The following is a 26,680-nucleotide window of genomic DNA, read 5'->3' on the forward strand; positions in this document are numbered from 1 at the left end:
TATTTATAATCATACCCATTCTCGATTTGAGACCATAATTTTCGTTAGAAGCCAATTTGATTGTAATAGTTCACTCCACCACAAGTTGTTTTTTATACTTTAAAAATCACTTTTACAAAATATAAAAGATACATTGTTCATTAACTTTTCATTTGTTTCATTCACTAATTTGCAGTGCATCAGTTTATTTAAGATGGAAATGAGTTGTTTGCAAGGCTGTAACTATATATTTTGGGATTAATCACTATAGGCCCATTATACATTATTTTATTAGTGAGTTCAAGGAAGTATATTTCTTTCTGTTGTTTCTGTAAAGAGGAGTAAGAAACAATTTAACACATATTCAGTTAGGCCCACCATCATTTTGTAACCAAAAAAGAAAGAAAACTCAAAAACAAACATTTTGTTTCTTTTTTGGTTCAAATCTGAGCTCAGAAGACTACGGAGGGTAGTCCGGACTGCTGAGCGAATCATTGGTACAACCCTCCCCACTCTCCAAGAACTGTACTTATCCAGAGTGAGCAAAAGGGCTGGCAAAATCACTCTGGACCCCTCACATCCAGCACACAACCTCTTTGAACTGTTACCATCTGGTCGACGCTACAGAGCTCTGAGCACCAGAACGACCAGACACAGGAACAGTTTCTTCCCTCAGGCAATCCATCTCATGAACACTCAATAAATAAACGTGGAACACACAACTATAATATATTATCCATTCACCACACTCTTATTTTATTTTTATTCTCTCATTTCTAATTTGCACATACTTGACCTGTACATACATAGTAGTCTATATTATAGGCTATATTGTGTTTGTGCTGCTTTGTCTATTTGTATATTATTCTTTTATTATCTGTGTCCTGTTGCACTGTGGAGCTTCTGTCATTATTACAAAGTCCTCCTAGGCTATGTGTAAACATACCTGGCCAATAAAGCTCATTCTCATTCTACTTGGAAAATATCATGCATAAAGTAACATAAAATACATAGGCCATGAACTAAGACGTCATCTCTGCTATTAAAAAGAAGTTAGGCTAACATATGTTTTATTGTGAGATGTGAGGAATATCTATGAGAACAGGCTATATATGATGTTTTTGACCTGTTCTCCCTGCTGGAACCTCAAAAAGAATTGAGGAACACATGAAAGCATTAAGACTCCCAAGACTGAATCTGAATATTCAAAACGTTAGGTAATGTAATGCTTTTTTGTCAAAATAACTAAATATGAACGTCTGGGCAGATTCTGTTTGGGGAACAATAACATCAGTAAAACGCGTTCTAACATTAAAACCAGTCTGAGCATCCGGTGTCAAAAAGACTTGAACTAGTTATGTGATGATCTCTTCTCAAGTTTAAAATATTTCACCTTTTTATACAAAGTATTTGTCAGAGACTATAATAAACGCTGGTTGAGCTGGAGGACCGTGGCGGTGTGACGCGCAGAAGAAGACGCTCCCCCAGGCGTCATTTCCGGTTTAGAACAGAGCCACTGGACAACAAGATGGAAGGAAAAAACAATGTAGATGATCTGGACGCTCGCCTTCAGCTTCTCGAGAAACGCGTTTATGGCGAAAGAGGAGGAAAAAACAATAAACCAGTAAAGGTGATTCGCCTCAGACACGCGTGTGTGTGTGTGTGAGTGTCTCTCTCTCTCTCTCTCTCTCTCTCTCTCTCTCTCTCTCTCTCTCTCTCTCTCTCTCTCTCTCTCTCTTTCTCTCTTTCTGTGTGTGTGTGTGTGTGTGTGTGTTGATGTTGATTTGACATGATATTTAGTCGGTGCTGATTGTGTTTATTAGTTGTGTCAGATGCAGTAGTGAGGGCGGGTGTGGCAGCAGGGCTCGTGACACATAAACAGGGTGGATTCGTGTTTCCTGTCGTCTAGTTAGTACACTTACTAGTGCACATTAAACATCTCGGAGTTCCTTTAAAAGCGCTCTGTCAATCAAATGTGTCCGTTTATACACGTGCAGTTCGCATGACACTGTCACCAGATCAAAACAAGACATCTGCAAACTCAATTTAGTCTAATTCAATTGTAATTGTAAAGATTGTAGTAAATTGTAGTAACTTTACTTATTTGTGTGAATGAATGCTTGATGGAAACAATTAGTCTAAATAGAATCACTAACTTAGAATACTTGCGAATGATAAATTATATAAATGTATTATTTAATTAAGAATTATAACTTTATGCACAATCTGATTCAGAGATCACATGAAATATTTGTGCTTAGAAGTGGTTCTCTGTAACGAACAGATCAGACTTATCCGTTTTTTGTATAAAAGTTCTTCCCAAATCTTTGTTAGCAGTGTGTGCATGTTTTGCTGATTTCTAATCTGTGTTTCCTTCCGTCAGTGTGCTGAATCACTCACAAGGATCAGTGCTGCTCTGGCAAACACCGCCAACAAGAGAGAGCGTGTCAAGATCCTTCACAAGAAAAGTGACAACCTCTCAGCTAACTTTGCAATACTGTTGATGTTTTAATGTTCAATGTATCATTTTTCAATGTGTCTTTTCTGTCAGTTGAAGATTTGCTGAAGTATTTGGACCCCCAGTTCACAGACTTCATTTCTGTGCCAGATGCAATGAAACTAGAGTTCATTCTAGCAGGTTAGTGCTCTGATATTCACATGATCAAATCAGCCCTTAAGATCAAACACTGACATTTACAGTGCCTTGCGAAAGTGCCTTCATTTTTCTCACGTTTGTTATGCTGCTGCTTTAAATTCAGTCAGTCTACACTTAAAATCAGTCTACACTCCATACACCATATTGACAAAGCAAAAACAGAATGGTCACAAATTCATAAATCAATTACAAATAAAAAACTGAAATAAGTACATAGCACAAGTATTCATACCCTTAACTAAATATTTAGCTGAAGCAGCTTTACAGCCTCAAGTCTATTTTGTTTGATGCGACAAGCTTTGCTCATCAGCATTTGGCAATTATCTGCTATTATTCTCCTCGCCTCTTCACCTCTCAAGCTCTGTCAGGTTGGATGGGGGCAGACGCACATTTTCAGGTTTCTCCAGAAATATTTGCTTGGGTTCAAGCTCAGGCTGTGGCTGGGCCACTCAAGGACATTCACAGAGTTGTCTATAAGCCACTCTTGCTGTGTGTTTAGGTCCATTGTCCTGTTGGAAGGTAAACCTTCTGAGGTTCTGAATGCTCTGGACTGGGGTTTCATTAAGGCTATCTCTATATTTTGGTGCATGGAGCTTTTCTTCTACTCTGACGATTCCCTCAGTCCCTGCAGCCCCACAGCATGAGGCTGCTACCAGCACACTTCACTTTTGGGATGGTACTCTGCAGGTGATGAGCAGATCTGGTTTCCTTCAAACATGATGTTTGGAATTGAGGTTCATCAGACCAGATAATATTATTTCTCACAGTCTGAGGGTCCTTTAGGAGCTTTTTTGCAGATTTTAAGTGTGTTTTCATGTGTCTATACTGAATGGAGGATTGAGCCTTGCCACACTGCCATAAAGCCCAGATCGGGGTGGGGTGTTGCAGTGATGTTTGGCCTTCTGTAGATTTATCCTATCTGCATATACAATCGTGGAGCTCAACTAGAGTGACCATCAGGTTCTTCCTCACCACTCTAACCAAAGCCCTTCTCCATCAGTTGCTCAGTTTGGCCAGGAGGCCAGCTCTAAGAAGAATCCTGGTTGTTTCAAACTTCTTCCATTAAGGGTAACCGAGACTACATGCTTCTGTGATCCTTCAATGAAGCAGAATTTGTTTCTGAACTCTTCCCCAGATGTGTGGCTTGACGCAAACCAGTTTCTGAGCTCTACAGACTGTTCTTTTGACTCCAGGGCTTGGTTTTTGCTCTGATATGCATTATCAGCTGTTGGACCTTTTATTAAGACGTGTGCCTTTCCAAATCATACCCATTCAATTGAATTTGCCACAGGTTACCTTCACGCAAAGTCTAGTAACATGAATGCTCCTGAGCTAAATTCCAACTGTCCCAGATAAGGGTATGAATACTTATGCAATGGAATCATTTAAGTTTTTTATTTTTAATAAATTTGCAAAGACAGTCGGCAGTAATCCACTGCACAAAACATCATTGTAGGTGAACCTTTATTTAGTCTGAATTGTATGTTGTTGTTTTTTAACCTCGTGTAGTTTTGTTCATGGTTTGTAAGATTAAGATCAAATGCTGGCTAATTTGACTAACTTCTACCAAGTAGATGAATCTGCACAAAATACAATTGCAGCTTTTACCTCACAATGCCGATGGGGTAAAATGTTTCTTGCAATTGCAAGATATAAACTAATTGAGTTTACATTTCACAGTTCAGTTCACAATTTTTTAAGATATTCTGACATAAGAATTTTGAGATATAAACTCAGAATGGCAAGAAAAAAAATAAATCTGAATTGTGAGATAAATAGTCAAACATATCAGATAAAAACTTATATAGTAAAGAACTGGATGCAACGCAGTATTATTATTATTATTTGTTTGCTGAGTTGTGGTTCACCAGTGGAGAACCACTAAAACATATCATATTTTTGAATCTAAACAGTGTATAAAGCTGCTCATTCTCTATCTACAGAGGAAGACTTTTTGCGATCTCAGGCCACATTATTGGAGCAGGTGCACAATCTGCAGCCTCTTCTGGACAGCAACCACATTAAAGGTGAAACACTGACTCAAGCTAAATATTTGTCAGATATGTAAATTAGCCTTTTCTTTAAGTATGACTAAGGTTATCTGGTTATATTTATAACAACACTGATTTTTTGTTTTAAAATATTTCCCCTCATATCATGGTATCACAGCGGTTCCAGAGCTGACCACTAAAGTGCAGCGATTGTCACAAATTCACATTCAACAGCAGGTAACAAAAAATAAAGAGATCTTTTATTGCTAAAAAAATCTATATATATCTATCTTTATTAGCATGCTTTTGAGAACATGTCCTGAAGCATTCTGATGTATCTTCCCATATAAACTTGTATTAATCCCGATTGACTTCCACAGGACCAGAATGAAGAATTATCTGCTGAAGTGAAGAAGCTGTTTGAAGAATACAACAAAATGGTATCCTTGCTTGTGGTGAAAGACTCATATTTGTAGTGCTGGCCATGTGTTGAAAGACTCAATTATTGCACTGCTTGTCATGTGTTGAGAGCAAAAACCGCACACAATAAGCTCATTCTTGAACATCTGAATTTATTCACATGAATGCCTTACTATCCTTAACTTCTTCCACAGATGTTTCTTTTATCAAAACAGTTTTCACAGTGGGATGAAACTCTTCGGAAGCTGGAAGGACCCAAGCAAGGCCAGCAGATAGACTAGCATGCTAAAGCATAGATTGTAAAATGTTGCATTTGCACACTTCATCGCAGATATGATTAATAAAACAGCACTGTCATTCCTAAACATACCTTGTTTATAAGTAAGTGTTGTTTAAGGTCTCTGATCTACTCTTAATCTAAATTGATTCATTATGTACCAATGTGGTCATCTAACCTATTATATGCTCATTACATTTGTGCTTACAGAAACATTTCTCTGCTTGGAAAATGTATTCCAACCATTCTCCCAAAAAAACCCCTCATTTTGCTTTTTAATTTATTTATTCCAGCAGTTGTAAGGAATGATGTGTGTGAGGTTGGTTTGTTCTACCGCCTTTAGAAAAGCTTCACTACCTGAAATAATCATTAATAAAATAAAGTATGTTGTATTTGTCTTTTTTTTTTTACAAAAATGCATCTAGTTTTTAAATTTTTATGAGTTACTGCTAAACATAACCACAACTTATTACAATATTAGTATTACTGGAACAATGAAACAAGTAAATGGACAATAGTGTAATATATTGAACTTTTAACATTCGATTAAGTAGTAAGTCATTCATGTCAAAGTGATTTTTACACAAAAGATGCGGAGCTGGGCGATGTTTTATATAACTTGCATTCATTGCCAACACAAATTGTAATCTGCAGTAAACTGAATGGATCTTTTTGTGATTCTGTTGCTTTTAAAAACACTAAAGAAATGCTGTGTTCGTTATGAACAACATTTCTACCAAATTTCTATGGCAAACAAATATACATTTATCAGTGTTTAAAAACTACATTTACATGGATTTAATCAATTTAATTGCATGTATGTGGAACTCTGCATAATAACAATAATTGTATAAAACATGCTTTATGTTGCCCACATCTCATTTAAATTGAAATACAATCATTATATCATTGTTTATTTCCTATCTATTCTACATATCTTTACATCTACACTGGAAATATTTAACTAATAGTCTAAAAACATTCTAGTTTATATATTACAGGATGAATTCTGTTACTTTATGACACAATATTATCCAAAATCTCCAAATCTCTCCAGGAGGTGGAGGACTGAAGCAGCAGGGAGACCCCGCCCCTCAAGTGCGAAGTGGTCACGTGGAATACAAATGGACCAATAGGAACGCGCGTTTTGGTGGAAGTCGCGGATTTTGAAACGGTTTGTTCAACAAAACATTCGATCGATCCCACCTTCAAATTTGCCTGCTTTCTCCGTCTCACTGTAAGTATACTGCTTTAAAATACTCTATAACATCGTCCAAAATGCAAACAGTGCGATGTAGTGCGTCAAGGTGTATATCGGCAATAATTAAATCAATAATACACGATTGTCAACGAGGGGTTTTCTGTTGTAAAGTGAGTTTAGCCGGATGCTAAGTTAGTAAGCATCAGGCCACGGGCTAATAATCACTGCAAATTCTGTCAAATTATACATTTGATGAGAGTTCAGATCTAGTTAGGCGGATACAGATCTGGCTCAGATGCTGAAAGGGCCCCAGACATGGATGACGAACATGTAATATCATCAAAACAAGCTTTGAATGTTATCTTGCTAAAGCCTGGACCTAACGTTAGTTCTTTAGAATGCTTTAAGATCTATTAAGAGTTAAGGGTTTGGTGAGACGTGTTTGGGATGAGAGACATGCATGCAGACCTTTCCTCAGATGCCATCGCAGTCCAGTAATGTGCTGTACTGGTGTGTTTTGTGTTGTTTAGTGTGCAGAGATGGATGAAGAAGAGAGCACAGAGAGACAGATGCAGATCGCCATGCTGTGTCAACGACTGGCCAAGATGAAGAAGCTATACAACGATGGTAATAATATGCTAACTCATATCCCACACTTTAAAACATGGATAAATCAGGGAATGATCATGTTACGGAAATTAATGGTTAGAGATTCGGACTCTACGGGTTCGAGTCTCGGGCCCGGGGAGCAGTTGGGGGACTGAGGTGCCCTCGAGCAAGGCACTGAACCCCCGACTGCTCCCCGGGCGCCGCAGCATGCTCCGGGTGTGTGTTCACGGTGTGTGTGTGTTCACTGCTGTGTGTGTGCACCATGGATGGGTTAAATGCAGAGCACGAATTCTGAGTATGGGTCACCATACTTGGCCGTATGTCACTTCACTTTCACTTTAACTTTAAAAAGTCCTGTAGTTCCAATAGAAATGTTTGTTGATGTACTCTGAAATATTCATCTTCCAGTAATCAATCTCTGAAATGTTTAGTAACAATCCTGATCCAGTAATCATGAAAGAATGCATGAAGGAAAGAAGGAAATTCATTGGTCAAAACGAAACCAGAATCGTGGGTTGTAGTCGAGCAGAGCAGAACATCTTCAGCTTTTCTTCTGTACAGATGACACGGATTACATCAACCAGGCCATCAGCTCAAACTCACCCGACACCTGCCGGACGTTTCTGACCAATCTGGAGAGGAAAGGCAATCCTCAAACGGATCCCAGCCTGCTCACTAAACTCATCGACTGCTACACGCGAGTCTTTTCCAGCATGCCGCTGGGCAAGTACAGTCAGGTCGAGAGCTACGCCAAGATGCTGGTCAGATTTGCAGAGTTAAAAGCGTAAGTCTCTGTTTCACTGTGATTTGAAATTATTTATAACATCCTTTCATTATTATGGAAATGCTGTACGTAATGATCTGTACAGAATAGTTCACCCAGATAAGTTAATATATATATGTGACCCTGGACCACAAAACTAGTCATTTAGCAGACGCTTTTATCCAAATGGCCAAGCAAGTTCAGACACTGACAAGATACGCGATACAGTATGAGACCAAACGCGATTTCAGCAACTCTCAACACAGTAAACAAAATAAGCTGAATAAATAATCTTTCCATTGACGTATGGTTTGTTATGATTGGAGAATATTTGGCTATAGTTGTATTGGAGATACAATTATTTGAAAATCTGGAATTTGAAGGTGCAAAAAAATCTAAATATTGAGAAAATCACCTTTAAAGTTGTTCAAATGAAGTTCTTAGCAATGCATATTACTAATCAAACATTAAGTTTTGATATATTTACGGTAGGAAATTTCCTAAATATATTCATGGAACATGATCTTTATTTAGATTCAATAATTTTGACCCATACTGCTTTTGTGCTCCAGGGTCACATATATATACTATTATACTATTTAGTATATAATTAATATTATATACTACTTTTTTTTTTTTTTTTTATCCATTATGAAATGTCCTTAATATGCTTTGAAATGTTGTGAGGGTGAGAAAATAAAGACAGATTTGTAGTTTTAGGTGAACAGTTTTTTTTTTTCTTAAATCAACAACTTTCAACTGCCATGCATTATTTAATTAAGTCTCTCTTCATCAACAGCATCCAAGATGTAAATGATGCGCAGGCTAGTTTTGACATAGCGAGATCCCACTGTAAGGATTTTGCCTTTGTTCACATTGCTTACGCTCAGTTTGAGCTTTTGCAAGGTAAGGAGACTTAATATTAGGCATGGAGTGAGCTTTTGCCTCTGTCAGAAATGTTTGCTGATTGAGAAGAACGTAAAGTCATTAATTCCTTTCATTCTCCAGGCAACATTAAGAAATGCACTTTGATTCTTCAGAAGGCTTTTGAAATGAATGCTAAGCCCAGGCGTGTTCTGGAGGCTGCCGTGAGGAATCTAAACGCAGGCAAACGCCAGCTCCTCTCACATGAAGATAAGGAGAACTTCACAGGTTAGTTTACATCATGTTGACTGCATTTTACTGTGGAAGCTTGTTTCCGATATAGGATAAAAAAATAAAAAATCTCACAATTCGCTATATACTGAGGAAAAAAGCCAGAATACCTATTAATTGCACCTATTAGTGTTGTCAAAAATATCGATATTTCGATAAATATCGATACTGAAATATCTGAACGGTACCAATATTAATTTCCCGAAGTATCGATACACCGATACTAGCCGAGCGGTCACTTTCACTTCTCTCCAGAGTCGCGTGGACAAGCACCACATGTGACCGCACTCGTCTCCTTCGCTCTGGTTAAATAGCACAAGTGAAGTGAATAGAAAGATGACTGCTCTGGTTGTTAAATAACACAGCAGGAGCGCTATCTGTAGGGATCTATGATCTCCGCGATGCAGAGAACGCCACGGAATCCAGTCATAAAAACGGAATTTACAGTTTAACGCGGAATGTCACAGAATTTGTCAAAGTTTGGATGAATTAATCAAAAGTAGGTCATTACACTTAAATCAAATCGCGATATGGACTAGTATCTGTAAATATTAAGCTGCAAAAGTGGATTTAAATATGAATCCTGCATGTTCTGCGCGTCTCTGTGTGAATGTGCTGCACGTGCGGTTGTGTTTACTAATGTGGCGCTCGCGCTGATTTCAGCGTCTGCCGTCTCAATGAGGACATAAATACATCAACAATATCTCCAGAACTGATCTGAAAGACACTTTACGAGCATTTTACCATTTAATTTGAGTAAAACTAGCATCACATCATACACACACAGAACTTTAAAAGTATTCACGGCAACCCGTCAAAATAAAAGTACTGTTTAACTTATCCTATTAAAGACCGTGTGCCAGAAATAGGCTATATTACTATTATTTAGTAGAATGTACATAATACTACTACTTACTACTACTGTTAATTTTTTTAAAGAAATAATCACAAAATATTTTAATTTTAATAGTAAATCCCCTTCACTTGCCAAAAATGTAAATGTTTAATTTTCATGAATTCAAATATAAATTAATTAAAATAGTTTTATGCCTTCATCTGATATCCAGTAAAATTTAAATACACAACACAGAATTTCTGAGGGGGAAAACACATTTCATAAGGCTACTGTAAGAATAAATAAAAATAGTTTGTATGCATTCAGATAATAGACATGCTAAAACACAGAATTTGGTAACAATAAAACATAAGGTGAGAAAAAAATAAAACATTTCATACGGCCCTAAACGTGTCATTTGTGTTACACTTTTAATAAATTAAATGTTAAATTGTATAATTTTCATGATTTTAATTAATTAGACATAGCATTTAATTTGACCATTAAAAAAAAAAGAGTCCAGAAAAATTCAAACGGAAAAAAACGGAATCCAGAAAAATTAAAATGGAAAAAATTTAATGTAGAAAAAAATAAAACGGAATTTGGGGAAAAATAAAACGGATTTCATAGGGCCCTATATCTGGAAATATTTTGGTTATGAAGCAAATGAGACTTTGGATTTTAATTAGTACATGTATTAGTAAACGTTAGTTTCAATTAACATTTAACTAAGATTAATAAAAGATTAATAAATAAATCAACAAATGCAGTACCTCAAGACATTTTTTTTGTTCATGTAAAATATACCGCATGTTCTCGACTTGTTACATTTATCTTTAAATTAAAAAAATTACCCCTTAATATTGTGGCAGTTTTTTCCACCGTGGTATCGAAAATGGTATCGAATATCGATATTTTTCAAGGTATCGTATCGAAGTTAGAAATTCCAGTATCGTGACAACACTAGCACCTATGATTAAAAAAAAATTGTGAGTCACTTTTTTTTTTTTTTTTTTTTTTTTTACTTCTGTGGCGGAAGCAGGTTTCCATACTTTTGTGTCCAGTTGTAAATCCAGTGAAAAAATTACCAGTGCATTATTAAACATTTGACAGTAGTAAGTCAGTAATAGAGGTTAGAACAACATGAGGCTGCATAAATCAATAATTTGTTTAAAAAAAAAAAATAAAAAGTGAAGATTTGCTGTAAATGTTTTCGTTATATTTTATTTAAATCCTGTAATGTGTACTTTTGCTTTTCATGAATTACACGCGTCTTGTGAAATATCTGCAGTGTCTGCACATGACGATGCACACGAGTCTGTGAGAAGCAGCTCCAGAAGATCCGATGGAACGTGTGACCTGCAGAGCCACGGGTATAAGTTCTGCCCTTTCATGGGAAATTAATCACAAGTTTGCAGGGCATATCAAATCAAGCAATGTATTGAATATCATTTAAAAGATAAGAATAACCACATGTAGTTCAAAAAAACGTATCGCATAATAATCCCACATTTTGTTCAAAAATGATCGTTCCAAGGTCAGTACAGTTTTTTTTTTTTTTTTTTTTTTTTTCAGAAGGGATGCATTAAATTGATTTAAAAGTAACATTTATAATGTTACAAAAGATTTCTATTTCAAATAAATGTTCTTTTGAAATAAAATGCATCACAGTTTCTACAAAATATGAAGCATCACAGCTGTTTTCAGCATTGATAATAATCAGGAATGTTTCTTGAGCAGCAAATCAGCAATTAATTGGCTTTATGCTCACATAGAAGTTATTTTAAATTGTATTTCACAATATTACTAATTTTATTGTATTTTTGAACAAGTAAACCCAGGCTTGGTGAGCAGAAGAATGATCCAAAAAATCTTACCTATTTTAAACTTTAATAAAAAAATGTATATAGCCCTAATGCACAATATTTCCAATTTACAGCCTGTTGTGAGCAGGGAGTATATGTCCCATGACAGATTTTTATAATTTTTTTTTTTTTTTACCATGGAAGAATTGATTTTAATAAACAGTCTGCGTTCCAGGAGTGATCAGAAGTTCAGTCCACCAGAGAACATGAACGTGCCTGTGTGGAGAGCAGGGTCACATCACAGAAGAACAGCCATGGTAAGATGAGAGAGGACTCAGCCCATCAGCAAAGCACACTTGAAAGTGGAAATTCATGTGTTTGCTTGTGTTCCTTCCTGTAGGCAGAAAGAGTTCCCATGGTGCCTCTCTCTATCCCTGAAAACGAGAGCAGTGACAGTGACAGTGTTCAGAAACCAGAAGCTCCAGCGGCACACGGCTTTGGTTTCTCCAGGTGAGAGATGTGCATCTGTGCAGGGGTGGCGATATGACCCAAAATAAATATCAGTAATTTGAGTACTGTAATTCAGCGAGTTTGTCAAGTACTCCAGGGATGTCATTGTTCCTTATTTTTATGGATTTCCATATTTTCCTACAAGAAGCATGATCCACATGAATTGCATAAATACAAGAGAAAAAATTGTTAGGTTTACAAATACTTTTAATATGTTTTTCAAGTACTTTGATTTAAGTTATAAAAATGAGTTAATTCTTTTACTAATAAAAACAATAATAATGTAAAAGTGTTAAACTGTCTCATTTGTAGTCTTGATTTCTTTATCAAGCTTTAATGTTTGATTTTTCTACAGGCAAACAAGTGGTTCAAATGTCCGCTCCACATTCCCCATGTGTTCCTCAAAGAAAGGCACTCCAGATGGGGACTCCTACAGTTTATTAAACCTGAAGGTATAAGTGTCTTCCGGACTTCAACTCACCAGTGCTGAGAGTTATGAGTCATAGCAACAACATTCAGAACGTAAATGTTAAGTATCTTAATACTGAATAGTGTGGTTCTGTTCTGTTCAGCCTCCTCTGATTAGTCCAGATCATCTGAGGGAAGACATTGAAGAGGGCGGCACCATCACAGCACTCTTACAAAGAGCAGAAAGAAAAGAAACTGCTCGAATGGAAGGTAATTCTTACATATTATATCTATTATATTTTGACCCAGAATACTTTCATTTTAGTGTTTTTTTTTTACTCAAAACTATCATAGGATGTTGGGTTTGCTCAGGCAACTATTTGTTGCAGTGCACTCTTTTCTGATATTTATCGTTCTTTCATAGAAACCACTGACATAAACCAGTTCATCAGCACAAACTGTCCTGAAAGTTGTCAGATCTTCCTGAAAAACCTGGAAAAGAGAGGAGACCCTCGTTCAGACTCGGCGTTTCTCTCCAAACTCCTGGAATACTACTCTAAAGTGTTCGTCAGGTTTCCTTTGGCAAAGCATTGCAAAACTGAAAGCTATGCTCGAATGCTGGTGCGATATGCAGAGCTGAAAGGGTGAGTCAGTGGTGGATTGATTGCACCAAGTCTCATGTTAGCAGCTGGTAATCTTGAGTAATTTATTCTTTGCCACCTCTACAGGATTGAGGATCCAGAAGACGCTCAAGATCATTTCAGTATTGCCAGATCGCACAGTAAAGCTTTTGCTTTTGTGCACATCGCACATGCTCAGTTTGAGCTCTCACAAGGTAAAACATGACATTTCTTGGTGTAGTTTAATTTAATTTAACCCAAGCAATCAAAAATGGACTTCTGTGGCTTTTTGTCCAGCTTTGAGGTCAGGTATTTGCAAGTGTTCTCTTAGAATAATTACTTTCTGCAGGAACTTGTTAAATTTAGCATCGGAAAAGATGGACCAAATATATTGATGACTTCTATAATTGCATTGATGTGTTTATCTAAAATCTTATTCAATCAAATGTTGTCTGTTCTTACATATGAATCTGACTTGCTCATACTCATAATCATGACCTCAGAGGTGGGAAGTAAGATCTTTCGACATGCTTGGGTGAAAACTGTGTCATTTCTTTGGCTCTTTAACAGTGAAGGTGCATGGTGTTGCAGCATGTTTAAAGCCTGTTTAATTGCATGTTCTGTATATCTCAGGTAATTCTAGGAAGAGTAATTTGATTCTTCAGAAAGCGCTGAGCTCAAAGGCACGGCCGGTTGAACTGCTGCAGACTGCCATCAGAAATCTGAACTCTGGTAAAACTCATCTGCTTCCTGCGGAGCATGAAGAGAACGCTGCTGGTTAGTCTCATACTCTTCTGTTAAAGGAGACTTTTTTTTTTCTTCTCTGAGGTGCACTTTAGTGCTGTCTTTATTTTTTTGCTGCTGTGTATTTGCAAGTGTTTTCACACTAATCGCTCTTGCTGGACATCTGCCTGTCACTGATCTACAGTCCACAGCAGTCCAGTTGTCTGTTTGTTTGAGGTGGACTTCAGTGTTGTTCACACAAGACTCATTTGTGTTGTCATGAAGGGTCTATAGAAATCTGTGAACTCCAAAATACTTAAAGATCATTTTTACATTGAAAACACATTTGTCAAGTAGCGGGACTGAATGCATTGCTATTGAGTTAAAATGAAGAGACAACATAATTTGTGTTTTTTAATATAATGCATAGAATAATACTTCCATAATGCATTGAAATCATACTATATTGTTATAATATGGCCATTGTATTACCATATTGTCTACATGAGCCATTGGTGCTTGGACCTTGGCTATCACTGTTAGTGGCTACATTTGAGTTCATTATTATGATTATTTAAAAAATATATATAGCCTATTTAGTCTGTACACACATATGCAGACTGACATCTTTTCAGTGTCTTATACCTGATTTTCTTTTTTTATACCTTTCTTCTTTCTTTCTTTCTTTTGAAGTTGAAACACATTTTGGTCTTCACATTTTTGTCTTAAATCCAATGGGAATGATTCTTTTTTTCCACCCCCATTTAATTATTATTTTTTTATAAAAAGTTAAGGATGATTGTTTCATAGTAATGCAACCCTAACCCTACATCTAATGAGACATTTAGCGTTTTTACAATAAAAACAAACAAACATTGATTTCCTTTGAGTGTGTTCTAGGGTTAATGTGAAAAATGGTTGTACAAAAAAGAATGATACTAATGTTTGGTTTTGCAGAAAGTGTGGAGGCACTAAGTAACAGAAAGGAAGAAGAAAATCCAGTGAAGGCTCCTGAGGAGCAGCAAAAGCTTCTTGCCAAGGAACCTTCATCAGAATGGAAGATCCCTACTCTCATCAACAAACATGCGTCTCCGGAGGTCTGGTCACAACTTAATATTTGAGCATGATTGTGGACTCAGCTGGGATTGGTTCATGATCAATCTGTTTTGTGGTTCCATTCAGGATCGTAAAGCTCCCACAGTCCCCGTTTCCACTTCATTCTCACTTCATGCTATGAGAACACCTGTGCCTCCCAGATTACACCCCTCTCTCAGCTGTCAGACTCCCAACTACAAAGACCCGAATGCAAACAGGTAAAAACACAGCCGAACTCATGGATCAGACGTGGACTTCATGTCTTAAGCTCAACCATGCTTTCCATTTGTCCTTCTATAGTGTCGTCACTCCTGTGGTGAAGCAGCGGCCAGTGGTTGTGTCTGTTCCAACGATGGGGCACACTCAGCTGCCCTGCACCCCTCAGAGCCGGGTGTCCTGCGTCCCGCAGCCGTCACAGGTGAAGAGATCACATACAACATGATAGAGAGAAACCTAATTTTGGATGAACCAAATGCAGAGCAGTTTAGGGAGTATTTTATGTTTGTTTCTTTATGTATGTGACCATTCAACTGATTTTTATTTTATTTTATCAAAGCAGGGTTATTGTTGTTAACTACAACCATAAAACAAATAAACATGAATTGAAATATTAAACACTTACACTTATTTAATTTCAGCTTATTGCCGAGGCATAATTTCTTATTTTAGTAAGCTCACTATAAATATATAAAAAACTAGTAGTTTATCAGAGACGCTAAAATAACACTTTCTTAAAGTCTGTAATATGCCATGAGTAAATAATTACATGGTTATTAGATAATTATGATTCATACATTGCTTGCATTTTTTTTTCTGAATGCACTTTGTGTCATTCATTGTAGAAACACATATGCTTGCATAATTGTATATTTATGACTGTTACAAACAGGAGATCCTGATCCTGAGGTTATTTTTGAATGAAACCTGATTAGAATAAAATGCAAGTTGAGACCAGACCCATAGCAAGCTGTTTGAACTTTACAGATTTAGCAGAATATGAAAGATAGATATCTGGAATTCATTTTCATTACTTAAAATTATCATTCTTGATAGTAGTAATTAAATTTTTGCAACGTTAATTCTTGATTACAGTTCTTTATAGCAAAAATGGCATCAGCATTCAGCACTATTAAAAACTGTTATACTTGATATCTGTAATTACATTTTTACTAGTAAAATTTTGCAATAATGTCATACCTTTTGTAAGCTGATTTAAAATTTGCATTTGTCTGGACATTAAGTTTTACTGTCAACAATTCAGTTTTTACGTGTTGAAAGTCAAGAATATGTCAAGAATATGTGAAACTGAAATTTGAACTAGTAAGAAATGATTGATATCTAATTGCTTTGGAGTGATATTTAACTAGCGGAAATGCAGTTACAGATATCAAGAATGACACTTTTTACTGTTGCAAATTCAGTTCTTGATAATAAGAATTCATATTTCTGAAAGTGATTGATTTTTGTTATTTTTGATATCAATAATCCACATTTTTAGTAGTGGAAATGCAATTAATGATATTAAAAAAATATATATATATATTTTTAAATCTGTTCCTGATATCAGGAATTAACAGAAAATCTTATACTGGGAATGATTAAAAATCCAATCTGACTTGATCCATCAATAATTGATTGGATCATGAAAAGTGGCTGCTACATAGCAGTATGGAGTCAGATTTCCCTTTGTGTGAAATGTTAATTAAATGAACAATCTGCGATCTTTCTTTCTCTCTCAGACCCCTGCCTCGGCTTTCTCAAACGAATCCATCACAATCAAGGGCAAACAGTTCTTCATTTTCAAGATGATCGGCCGAGGCGGCTCCAGTAAGGTGTGAAATAAGACGTATTCTCTGTATTTCATTTTGTCTTTCCTTTGATCCAGTGTGTGCGTAACAGAAATAATTGTGTTTGTATTCAGGTCTATCAGGTGTTTGACCATAAGAAGCACGTGTATGCTTTGAAATATGTGAATCTGGAGGAGGCCGATGCTCAGGCCGTGGAAAGCTACAAGAATGAGATCGAGCACTTGAATCATCTTCAACAGTACAGCGATCAGATCATTAAACTCTATGACTAGTAAGTGTGTTGTGCTTGGGAACGGTGTACTAGCTGTTCTAGTGTGCTCCTGATCACATGACTTCCTGTTCGCTCGCAGTGAGATCACCAGCAGCTACATCTACATGCTGATGGAGTGCGGTCACCTGGATCTCAACACCTGGCTGCGCAACCGCAAGTCGGTCAACCCTCTGGACAGGAAGTGCTACTGGAGGAACATGCTGGAGGCTGTGCACACCATCCACAAACACGGTGACTGTCTGAACTCACACGCTTACATTTGCTCGTTCACACAGAATGCGATCTTGCATTTAAAAACAGCATGATATACTACGATGATATCTGCGATAATATCATAATTGTTGTTTTAAAAATGTGTGATTTGACATTATCAGGTATTTCGCAAAAACCAAACAAATGCATGTACAGAGTGTGTCTTTCACTGCATGAATCAGTCTAATAAAATGCATTTAGAATGAGCACCAAATTCAAGATATGGGGGCAGAAAATGTATACATTTATATCATTTCATATAGTTAATATCACATGAAGAGTGATGTTTTTTTTTCTCTCCAAAAATTTGCATCATTACAAATGTGGTATTGACTTTTTTTTTTTTTTTTTAACAGTTTAATAAACAAGAAGTTAATTTAGAGACTTACGTTTTAGACGCCATATTGCCTGTTTTTGCTCTTTTTCGACAACAAAAATAATTGCAAACACAGCCACAGCGCTGTTTTGAGTCTCTGAGCAACATGACGGTGTTTCGTTCAACCGTTTAAATGATTCGGTTCAGTCGCAATGACTCCCTTATTAACAGTGACCTGCTGGCGGCTTTAATTTAAAGTATCTTTTCATTTTTTTTTTTTATCATTTCAAATATCAGAATTCAACGTTTTGTTTGATATATTAAAGCATTGTTTCTGCATTTGTAACTGCAGGTTAAATGGATTCATGTCTTGCATTAAACAGTGTGTAAACGCATCTGAAACCACTTCAGGTGCAGCTTCTGTGTTTCCTCTGCAATGCAAAGATGAATTTTGTTGATACTGATTTAATTTGCTTGGTAACAGCCCAAATGTAGTCCACGGTAGTCCTTAAGATAACACACTCCGTGAAATATTGCCTAATTATTGTTATCGATAAAATCACAGAAAATATTGAGATTTTATTTTATTGTCAATATCGTACACCCCTATGAGGTTTTGAAACATTTTGATATTTAGATGTTTATGCCAGAAATCAGATGAAATGATTTTCTAAAATATTTTGTACATTCTTACATATTTTGGTTACCAGTAAAATGATCTAAATATTCTTAAATCAAGATGTGTTCACTTTTGAAGCAAAATAACACGTTGCTTCGTGTTTTCTGAAAGGTGTTTTAAGAAGAATAAACTTTTGATTTGTTTATTTTTCTTACCCATTGTATTTTTTTAGAATTTTAATTTTTAATTGTTTGGGGTCTCATGTAAGAAATAGGAATGTTTAGATATTTGAACTGGAAAACAACAAAAATCCTAATTTTTAATTACTATTATTGACCAGTTTGTTTATGTATGTCTCTGTTTAATTGATGGATTTCTGTGTATTTTTCATTTGAAGGTATCGTCCACAGTGATTTAAAGCCAGCTAATTTTGTGATTGTGGATGCTTCACTGAAACTGATAGACTTTGGAATCGCTAACCGTATTCAGCCTGACGTGACCAGCATCATGAAGGACTCGCAGGTCAGGACAGGACTGATCTAGTGTTACTGAAATTGTGTTTCTAGACTGTTCTGCGTTGATTTACTCGTTCTTAAAACGTCTGTCAGGTGGGGACTCTAAACTATATGCCACCAGAGGCCATCAAAGACACATCCTCCAATGGGAAGCCAGGGTCAAAGGTGAGAAGACTTCCTAATTTAGTGCCTCAAACATTATCGGATCTCCTGTTAATATGCTCCTGTCAGGAAGCGTGCATAACAGATTGCACAGTGTGATCCCATCATTCCCTGCTGTCTTCAGATCAGTGCTAAAGGCGACGTGTGGTCTCTGGGATGTATCCTGTACTGCATGACTTATGGAAAGACTCCGTTCCAGAACATCACCAATCAGATCAGCAAAATCCATGCCATCATAGACCCGTCCCACGAGATCGACTTCCCCGATATTCCAGAGAAGGACCTGCTTGACGTGCTGAAGGTGAGCAGGATGTTTGGCTGTGCTGATCAGTCGCATAATAACCCCTACAGTTTCATGTTTAGTGTTCACCGTCTGTCTGTTGTCCGTTTCAGAGGTGTTTAGTTCGCAATCCTAGAGAGAGGATTTCCATAGCAGAGCTCCTCGATCATCCGTACCTGCAGCTGCGACCGCAACCTGCTCCTGAGCCAGGTACAAACTACTGTCACAAATCTAAAGGTTTTGTTTTGCCTTTAAACAATTTGAGGCACAGTTTAAATCAGAGCAGAAAATCTTAAATATATAAAGTCATGGCATTAAATGCATTGCAAACAATGAACACCTTCCTCAGTATTATAGGTTATTATAGTTAGCTAAAACATTTAAAATAAAATAAGCATAAATAAAATGGTAACACTTTACAATAAGGTACATTGGTTAACAACATTAGAAAACATGAACTAAGAATGAACAACACTTCTACAGCATTTATTAATCTTAATGTTAATTTCAGCATTTACTCTTGCATTATTAAAATCACAAGTTGTGTTTGTTAACATTAGTTAATGCACTGTGACCTAACATCAATTAACAATGAACAACTGTATTTTCATTAACAAAGATTAATAAATAGTGTAATAAATGCATTGTTCATGTTAATTAATACATTAACTAATGTTAATAAATGACCCCTTATTGTAAAGTGTTACCAATAAAATAATTAAATAAAATAAAAAATGTGAACTTTTAAAAATGATCCACTTTGCAAAGGCAACATTTCTCATTTTAATTCAGTTTAACCTGATGCACTAAAATAACTAACGCAAATAAAATCAATAAGCACATTTAATTAAAAATCAACCAGGCATGTGATTGGCTAAGGACAAAAAAGCAGGAAAATATACTAAGACAACCCCCCCCCCCCCCCCCCCCCCCCACGCCGATCAAACTGGTGGCGGATCTATATGGATAGTAAAGCAGGACCCATAACAACTTCTTTGAACAAAAAAATACATTTTAATTTATTTAACATGCAACTTTTTTGTACAGTATGACACATAACAACTTATTTGGTGGATGTGTAACAGTGGGAATCAAAAGCAAGTGTCTTGTCCACTGCTCCATCACCACCTCTCTCTATAACAACAACCATGAGGCACACACACGCGGTCTCTTGCTCTCTCTCACCTCTGTCATTCACGCGCTACGCGGTTTGGAGAACAGTCTCTGTCTCGCGGGCGCGGGCGCACTCACTCCCTCGCTCTAGGGGGGGTGAATGTCCAGCGCTCTCTCCACCCTCAATACCACGACTGAGGTGCCCTTGAGCAAGGCACCGAACCCCCAACTGCTCCCCGGGCGCTGCAGCATAAATGGCTGCCCACTGCTCCGGGTGTGTTCACGGTGTGTGTGTGTTCACTGCTGTGTGTGTGCATGTTGGATGGGTTAAATGCAGAGCACAAATTCCGAGTATGGGTCACCATACTTGGCAGTATGTCACTTCACTTCTCTATACTTCTAATTCTTAAAAAACAAAAACAAAACTAGCTTTTCTAATCTTTTTGCATTTCATCTGTTTTCTTTTTATTCATTATAAAATTAACCAAGGCAAAAAAGGCCTCTAACACTAGCTTGCTCTATTCTTTTTCTAAAAAAAAAAACCAAAAAACAAAAAAAACCTTGCTACATGTACTGCGTTAAGCTAACTGAGACTTCTCATAGCACTTGCATATCATTGCTCTTTTGTTGATTTTGATTGCTTCCGTTGTCCTCATTTGTAAGTCACTTTGGATAAATGACTAAATGTAAATATATCAAAGCAAAATAAAAGAGCTATACAAACTGTTAATACGTTGTAGTGCTGGGTGGTAGGATGACCCCCACAAAGCCCCCACCCCCTGTATATTCTTCTTTACTTGACAGGGCTTAATATTATAAACATAAAATATAACCATTGCATAAAAACAAATGTTCTATTTATAAAAATTTACTGATGAGACATTAACAATTTTCTTTTCATTGGCAATGTGGTGCACAACAGATGCTTAGGCTGGTTAAATTTTAAACATGGATGCAAAAATTGAGAAATTGTTTGATATTCCTTATTAATATTACTTTGAGAAGTTCATTCTACCACACAATATAGCAATATATTTCTGTCATAATTTCTGTCAAAGTTAAAACGAACTTTTATTTTGGCGGATTGTAGTGAAGAGCTTTGAGTTTGCGTGTGTATCTGACGATAGTTTTCTCAGTGAAATGGAGATATCTTGGTGCAGTGACTCGGATGAAGTCGGAGATGAAGTTCATGTCCTTATGGCAAGCCGTTTTAGCATTTAAACCTTCGTTCAGACTATCCATAAATATATTTACAGATAGGAAAAATTGTATTTTGACGAGTGATAATTATAATTTGACTAGTCAGAATGACAATTAGAGATATCTGCAAATATAATTGCACTAGTAAGAAATCGGATTTGAGATATCTGTAAACATATTTTGACTAGTCAAAACTCAATTTAAGATATCTGTAATGATGTTATAGATATCTTTAAAAGACGCGTCATATATCCGCAAATGTAATTAGAGATATCTCTAATTCCGTTTCGACTAGTTGCAATTATATTTGAAGATATTTCGTCGGGTCCTGATCACACTGACGGGGCTTATTTCGCGATAACTACCGGCTGCCTGTACATTATCCCTTACTTGACATTGCAATTTATGAATTAAATCAACATTACGACAAAATGAAAAACATAAACGTAAATTATTAGGGGGCTAAATATAATATAAATTCCGGCGCTATCTCTGACAACTATATAGTAATAATATATATTACCTTACAAGCTGTTCATTTACAACGCAATGAACGCATTGTTGTAAATGATTTGCAAATAATGCAGTTACAATTACAGTGTTAACCTACAGGAATTATTTAATTACCTGAAAACCAGGTCAGGCCGTTCTGAGATTTTGGCGCGCTCGTCGAAGACCATGGTTAAGGCGGGGCTTAGCAAAGGGGTGGTTTGTGTACACAATTAAGATATCTATTAAATAATTATGACTAGTCAGAATGTTAATTCTAGATATCTACATTCAGATTCTTCCTAGTCACAAAGCTGAATGCGGATATCTCCAAAGAAAGATCCTCCTAGTCGAAAATCTGATTGAGATATCCATAATTAAATTGCAGATATCTTTAAATAAGTTTTGACTAGGAAGAATTCCAATTCAAGATATCTCTAATCAAGTTTTGCCTAGTCAAAAATCCAATTCAAGATATCTACAACTGTAATTCGACTAGTAGTAAATTATTTACAGATATCTACAAATGTATTTGTGGATATCTTTAAAAATGACGAATGAAAGATATCTCCAATTGGATTATGACTAGTAAAAACCCAGTTAGAGATATCTTGAATTATAATTTGCACTAGTGGCAACTCAGTTAGAGATATCTCTAATTTAATTGTCACTAGTAAAATTGTAATTAGAGATATCTCTAATTACAATTCTGCCTAGTGAAAATTCATTTATAGATATCTTTAATTACAATTTATACTAGTCAAAACTCATTTGTAGATATCTGAAAATATTTTCCAATGGAAGTTAATGGAAGAATATGACTAGTCATAAAAGCAATATAGATATCTCTAATGTATATTACGACTAGTCACAATCACATTGTAGATATCTTGATTGCAATTACGACGAGTCAAAATTGCAGAATAGATATCTGGAATTGGAATTATGACTAATCAAAACTGAATTATGACTAGTATGGCAAAGAGTATTTAATGCTAAAACGGCTTGCCATAATGTCCTCATATAGTGAGACGGCCGAGCGTCATGCGTACTCGAGTATGTGTAGTAGTTGACACTGCGGCGCTCATTCACAGAGACGTGCAGAACACGCAGATGTCAGGATAAAGGTTTTTTTCGCTTTACAGACAATCGTGACTTTATCGTGACTTGATACTTTGTTGGCCTTTTGATTTTTTTTTTTTTTTTTTTTTTTTTTTTTTTTTTTTTTTTTTTTCTCCATCTCTGCACCGCTATGTCACGGCATTTGAAAAATACACCACCCAGCACTAATACGTTCTCATTTAGGATGTATTAAGAGAAAACAGTTTTCCGAACTTTACAACACAATAAGTAAATATTACTTTAAATAAAACTTAGCAACAGAACTTTGCTTTCGATTCTTGTGGCGAGCGGATTTGAGATGTTCCAGTGCCGTCTGACACTGTGGTGTGCTGACAGGATTTACAGAACATCATTCCCCCATCCTCATAAAAGTCATTACCAAATTATTTTGCTCTGTCCCGTGCCGTAATTTTTGCAGACAGGTGATGTTTTTTCAACTCTTACGCGGTTAGTTTTATTTTGGACATTTTATATGTGATATTGTTCATACGCTGCACTCTCACATACGTCACGTCAAACAGCGCAACTTCAAACGCGCAGTCGCGCACGCGCGCATTGTGTATACTTGACGGTTACCATGGTGACGGCTGTGAGATGCCCCCCCCCCCCCCCCCCCCTTTTTTTTTTTTAACAGATCTGCATGATTCACATAGGTCACATTTTCAGGTCGGAAAATCCGGAATTCCGGATTAATCCGGAAAAATCACATCCCTGATCAATACATTCAAGAAATTTAAAAAACACAAGTTTTAAAATAACACCAAAATTACTAAAAATTCAAATCAATTTAAAATGAAAACAAAGTATAAAAATAAAAAGTTAAAATATTAATAAAGCCATGAGATATCAATAATAGCATCAACCATAATATCATCATCCTCAGTATTTTTGTTTTACAAATAGTTAAACATTCTCAAATCAAGATACATTTAGGTGAGATGCAAAATTAAGAAATGATGTCATGTGCTGTCAGCGGGGAAGTGAATGTTTGTGTTCCCTTTGAATGACATCGATTTTTCATTGAATATCTGTTCTTGTTCACAATTAATTTGAATCAGTTTGACAGAAAACAAGACTCTTTAATCCCATGTCTGAAATTAATGCATCTTGATTTAAGAATCTTGAGACATTTGCAGAAGAAAACAAGACAAAAACAAGCAACAACATCATATTTGCTTTCATAAGTTACTTTCATTTTCTAGTGGTCGTGAACAGATTTTTTAAAAATAAATATTACGAAGTAATGGAGATCTGTTGGAAGTAAAAAGTATTTATAACTACTAATACAAGATTACTATTACAAGTATGCTCCCTAGATATTTACAGAAGGACACTATATAGACGTATAGTGTAGACCTAACTATATACTATTATTGTTAGAAATTGCAACAATATAAAATAGAAATATAATACATTTATACATTTTAAAATTTTAATTAAATCAATAAATAAACAATCTCCTGGCCAGAGGAGAACTGCCACCCCAGCTGATCCTGGTTTCTCCCAAGGGTTTTTCTCCATTCTGTCACAGAGAGAGTTCTGGTTCCTTGCCGCTGTCGCCTCTGGCTTGCTCAGTTGGGGACACTTCATTTCTAGTGATTTATCGTCAATTTGATTGCACACATACTATTGAAACTAAACTGATCTAGACAATGACATCACTGAATTCAATAATGAAATGCCTTTAACTGAAAATTGAGTGTTTAATCTTATTATTATACATTACTGACACGCTATCCTCCAATCTGATTCTGTTAAGTGCTTTGACACAATCTGTATTGTTAAAAGTGCTTTATAAATAAAGGTGACTTGACATATTACGTTAAAGTCTTACATTTTCCTTCATAAAACCTGCAGAAATCCTGTAATATGATAATTAAATATTTGTGATTTTGTTGCTTACAAGATTTACATTTTTTTGCACAACATGTTAATAATTTCTAACATATTTCCTAAGAATGCTATTATTTCTTTGTGTAAAACTTTTGATTGTTAAATATTGCTTGGTGTGTACCTTAAAACGTCACTTTATTTTCAAACAATGTTATACACTTAACCTTTGACTAATTTCATTAAAGGAATGGAAGCAACCCCTCTAAAGCAAGTTCTGTGTTTTAATGTGATGATTCCCAGCAGAACCGTGTGCCGGTGATTTGAAGAGGATCCTCAATGAACTGGCGGCTCTTCAGTCTCCCAACAGCATCGCCAGAGCTGCTAGTGTAAGTGATGCTCATCAATACTCAACAGATACAAATTACATCATATGTGGCCCTGGACCACAAAACCAAATAAGAGTCCATTTTTTCCGAAATGGAGATTTATAGATCATCTGAAAGCTGAATAAATAATCTTTCCATTGATGTATGGTTTGTTATGATTGGACAATATTTGGCTGAGATACAACTATTTGAAAATCTGGAATCTGAGGGTGCAAAAAAATCTAAATATTGAGAAAATCACCTTTAAAGTTGTTCAAATGAAGTTCTTATCAATGCATATTACTAATCAGAAATGAAGATTTGATATATTTACAGTAGGAAATTTACTAAATATCTTCATGGAACATTATCTTTACTTAATATCCTAATGATTTTTGACATAAAATAAAAATGTATAATTTTGACCCATACAATGTATTGTTGTCTATTGCTACAAATATCCCCCAGCGACTTAAGACTGCTTTTGTGCTCCAGGGTCATATATATATGATAACAAAACAACAAAATTAATATCATAATTTTAAACCGTGAAGTACTTGACAGTGCAAAAAGTCAAAACCATCAATCAGATGATTGAAGGCATGCAGTAGATTGTGAGCAACAGGTTTAACAGCAAACTTGATCATTTTGCGTATCATATATGCAGTAGGCTTTTTAAGGTTGAAGCAAAAATATTATTAAAATGTTTAACATCTTTCTCTACCACCGCTGCAGAACCTGGCCAAGATGTGCAACAGCGGGAGGAAGTTAGATGTTTCTGAATGTGTGAAAACATCCAGTCAGACGCTATGGAAATGACGAGGATGGAGATGATGAAGCCTGCAGGACTCAAAACCACTGTTCCCAAACGCTCAGGGGCCACCGAGACACATCTCTCACATTAAACAAGCTCTCAGTCAAACAGCTGCCATCGTGCTTAACTCTTCCTTCTAGAAGCTTTCAACAAATGGATGTTTGTTTTCCATTTCTTCCTGTTTCTGATTTTATTTGACCACATGATGCAATCTAAGAAAGTGTACATGACAAATAAACGCACCTTGTCAGGGATATTCCAAATGTGGTGTTCTTTCTAACATGTCATTTCTTGGAAGTAACTCTAATTTTGCAATATGATGCATTTTTTCACAACACTTAATCATTATTCAGTGCATCTATTGTCTTGGTACCATTTCCTCAGAATGCATGATTGCTTTTCTGTGATCATCAATGGATTAAAATACTTTCTGCGGTTTGCATTTATAAGATTCTTGAAGGCTCCTCCTGAAAT

At 36.0% G+C, this 26,680-nt stretch overlaps 2 protein-coding genes across 4 annotated transcripts; both read left to right on the forward strand.

The window, feature by feature from the left end:
* Positions 1-1,449: 1,449 nt before the first annotated feature.
* On the forward strand, positions 1,450-5,734 carry LOC306887023 (dynactin subunit 3-like). 2 transcript variants are annotated; one of them, XR_013785657.1, is made up of 8 exons: positions 1,472-1,609; positions 2,363-2,447; positions 2,531-2,617; positions 4,579-4,662; positions 4,805-4,863; positions 5,007-5,066; positions 5,241-5,427; positions 5,534-5,714. XR_013785657.1 is itself a non-coding variant. In XM_079444483.1 (7 exons), the coding sequence occupies exons 1-7, from the start codon at positions 1,508-1,510 to the stop codon at positions 5,325-5,327; spliced, it is 564 nt and encodes a 187-aa protein (XP_079300609.1). In that variant the 5' UTR covers positions 1,450-1,507; the 3' UTR covers positions 5,328-5,734. The 2 variants fall into 2 exon arrangements, 1 of the variants encoding a protein (XP_079300609.1); XM_079444483.1 differs by having other exon boundaries at positions 1,450-1,609; positions 5,241-5,734.
* A 739-nt stretch (positions 5,735-6,473) lies between these two features.
* Positions 6,474-26,646, forward strand: LOC306886936 (dual specificity protein kinase Ttk-like). 2 transcript variants are annotated; one of them, XM_079444322.1, is made up of 25 exons: positions 6,474-6,560; positions 7,055-7,151; positions 7,695-7,917; positions 8,696-8,802; positions 8,905-9,048; positions 11,178-11,259; positions 11,927-12,008; positions 12,092-12,201; positions 12,557-12,653; positions 12,774-12,879; positions 13,034-13,253; positions 13,338-13,444; positions 13,863-14,006; positions 14,910-15,049; positions 15,135-15,265; positions 15,348-15,465; positions 16,787-16,879; positions 16,969-17,126; positions 17,206-17,357; positions 18,711-18,835; positions 18,922-18,993; positions 19,115-19,291; positions 19,384-19,480; positions 25,331-25,413; positions 26,128-26,466. In XM_079444322.1, the coding sequence occupies exons 2-25, from the start codon at positions 7,064-7,066 to the stop codon at positions 26,209-26,211; spliced, it is 2,940 nt and encodes a 979-aa protein (XP_079300448.1). In that variant the 5' UTR covers positions 6,474-6,560; positions 7,055-7,063; the 3' UTR covers positions 26,212-26,466. The 2 variants fall into 2 exon arrangements, with proteins under 2 accessions (XP_079300448.1, XP_079300447.1); XM_079444321.1 differs by having other exon boundaries at positions 6,479-6,560; positions 25,328-25,413; positions 26,128-26,646.
* Positions 26,647-26,680: the final 34 nt, after the last annotated feature.

The sequence above is a fragment of the Barbus barbus genome (genome assembly GCF_936440315.1).
Source record: "Barbus barbus genome assembly, chromosome: 21".
NCBI lineage: Eukaryota > Metazoa > Chordata > Actinopteri > Cypriniformes > Cyprinidae > Barbus > Barbus barbus.

Coding starts and splice junctions, on each gene's coding strand:
- LOC306887023 (XM_079444483.1), top strand. CDS start 1,508: ATGGAAGGAAAAAACAATGTAGATGATCTGGACGCTCGCCTTCAGCTT. Junction 2,618..4,578: donor ACTAGAGTTCATTCTAGCAG/GTTAGTGCTCTG, acceptor CTCTATCTACAG/AGGAAGACTTTTTGCGATCT. Junction 5,067..5,240: donor TTGAAGAATACAACAAAATG/GTATCCTTGCTT, acceptor CTTCTTCCACAG/ATGTTTCTTTTATCAAAACA.
- LOC306886936 (XM_079444321.1), top strand. CDS start 7,064: ATGGATGAAGAAGAGAGCACAGAGAGACAGATGCAGATCGCCATGCTG. Junction 8,803..8,904: donor TCAGTTTGAGCTTTTGCAAG/GTAAGGAGACTT, acceptor TTCATTCTCCAG/GCAACATTAAGAAATGCACT. Junction 15,266..15,347: donor AAAGACCCGAATGCAAACAG/GTAAAAACACAG, acceptor GTCCTTCTATAG/TGTCGTCACTCCTGTGGTGA.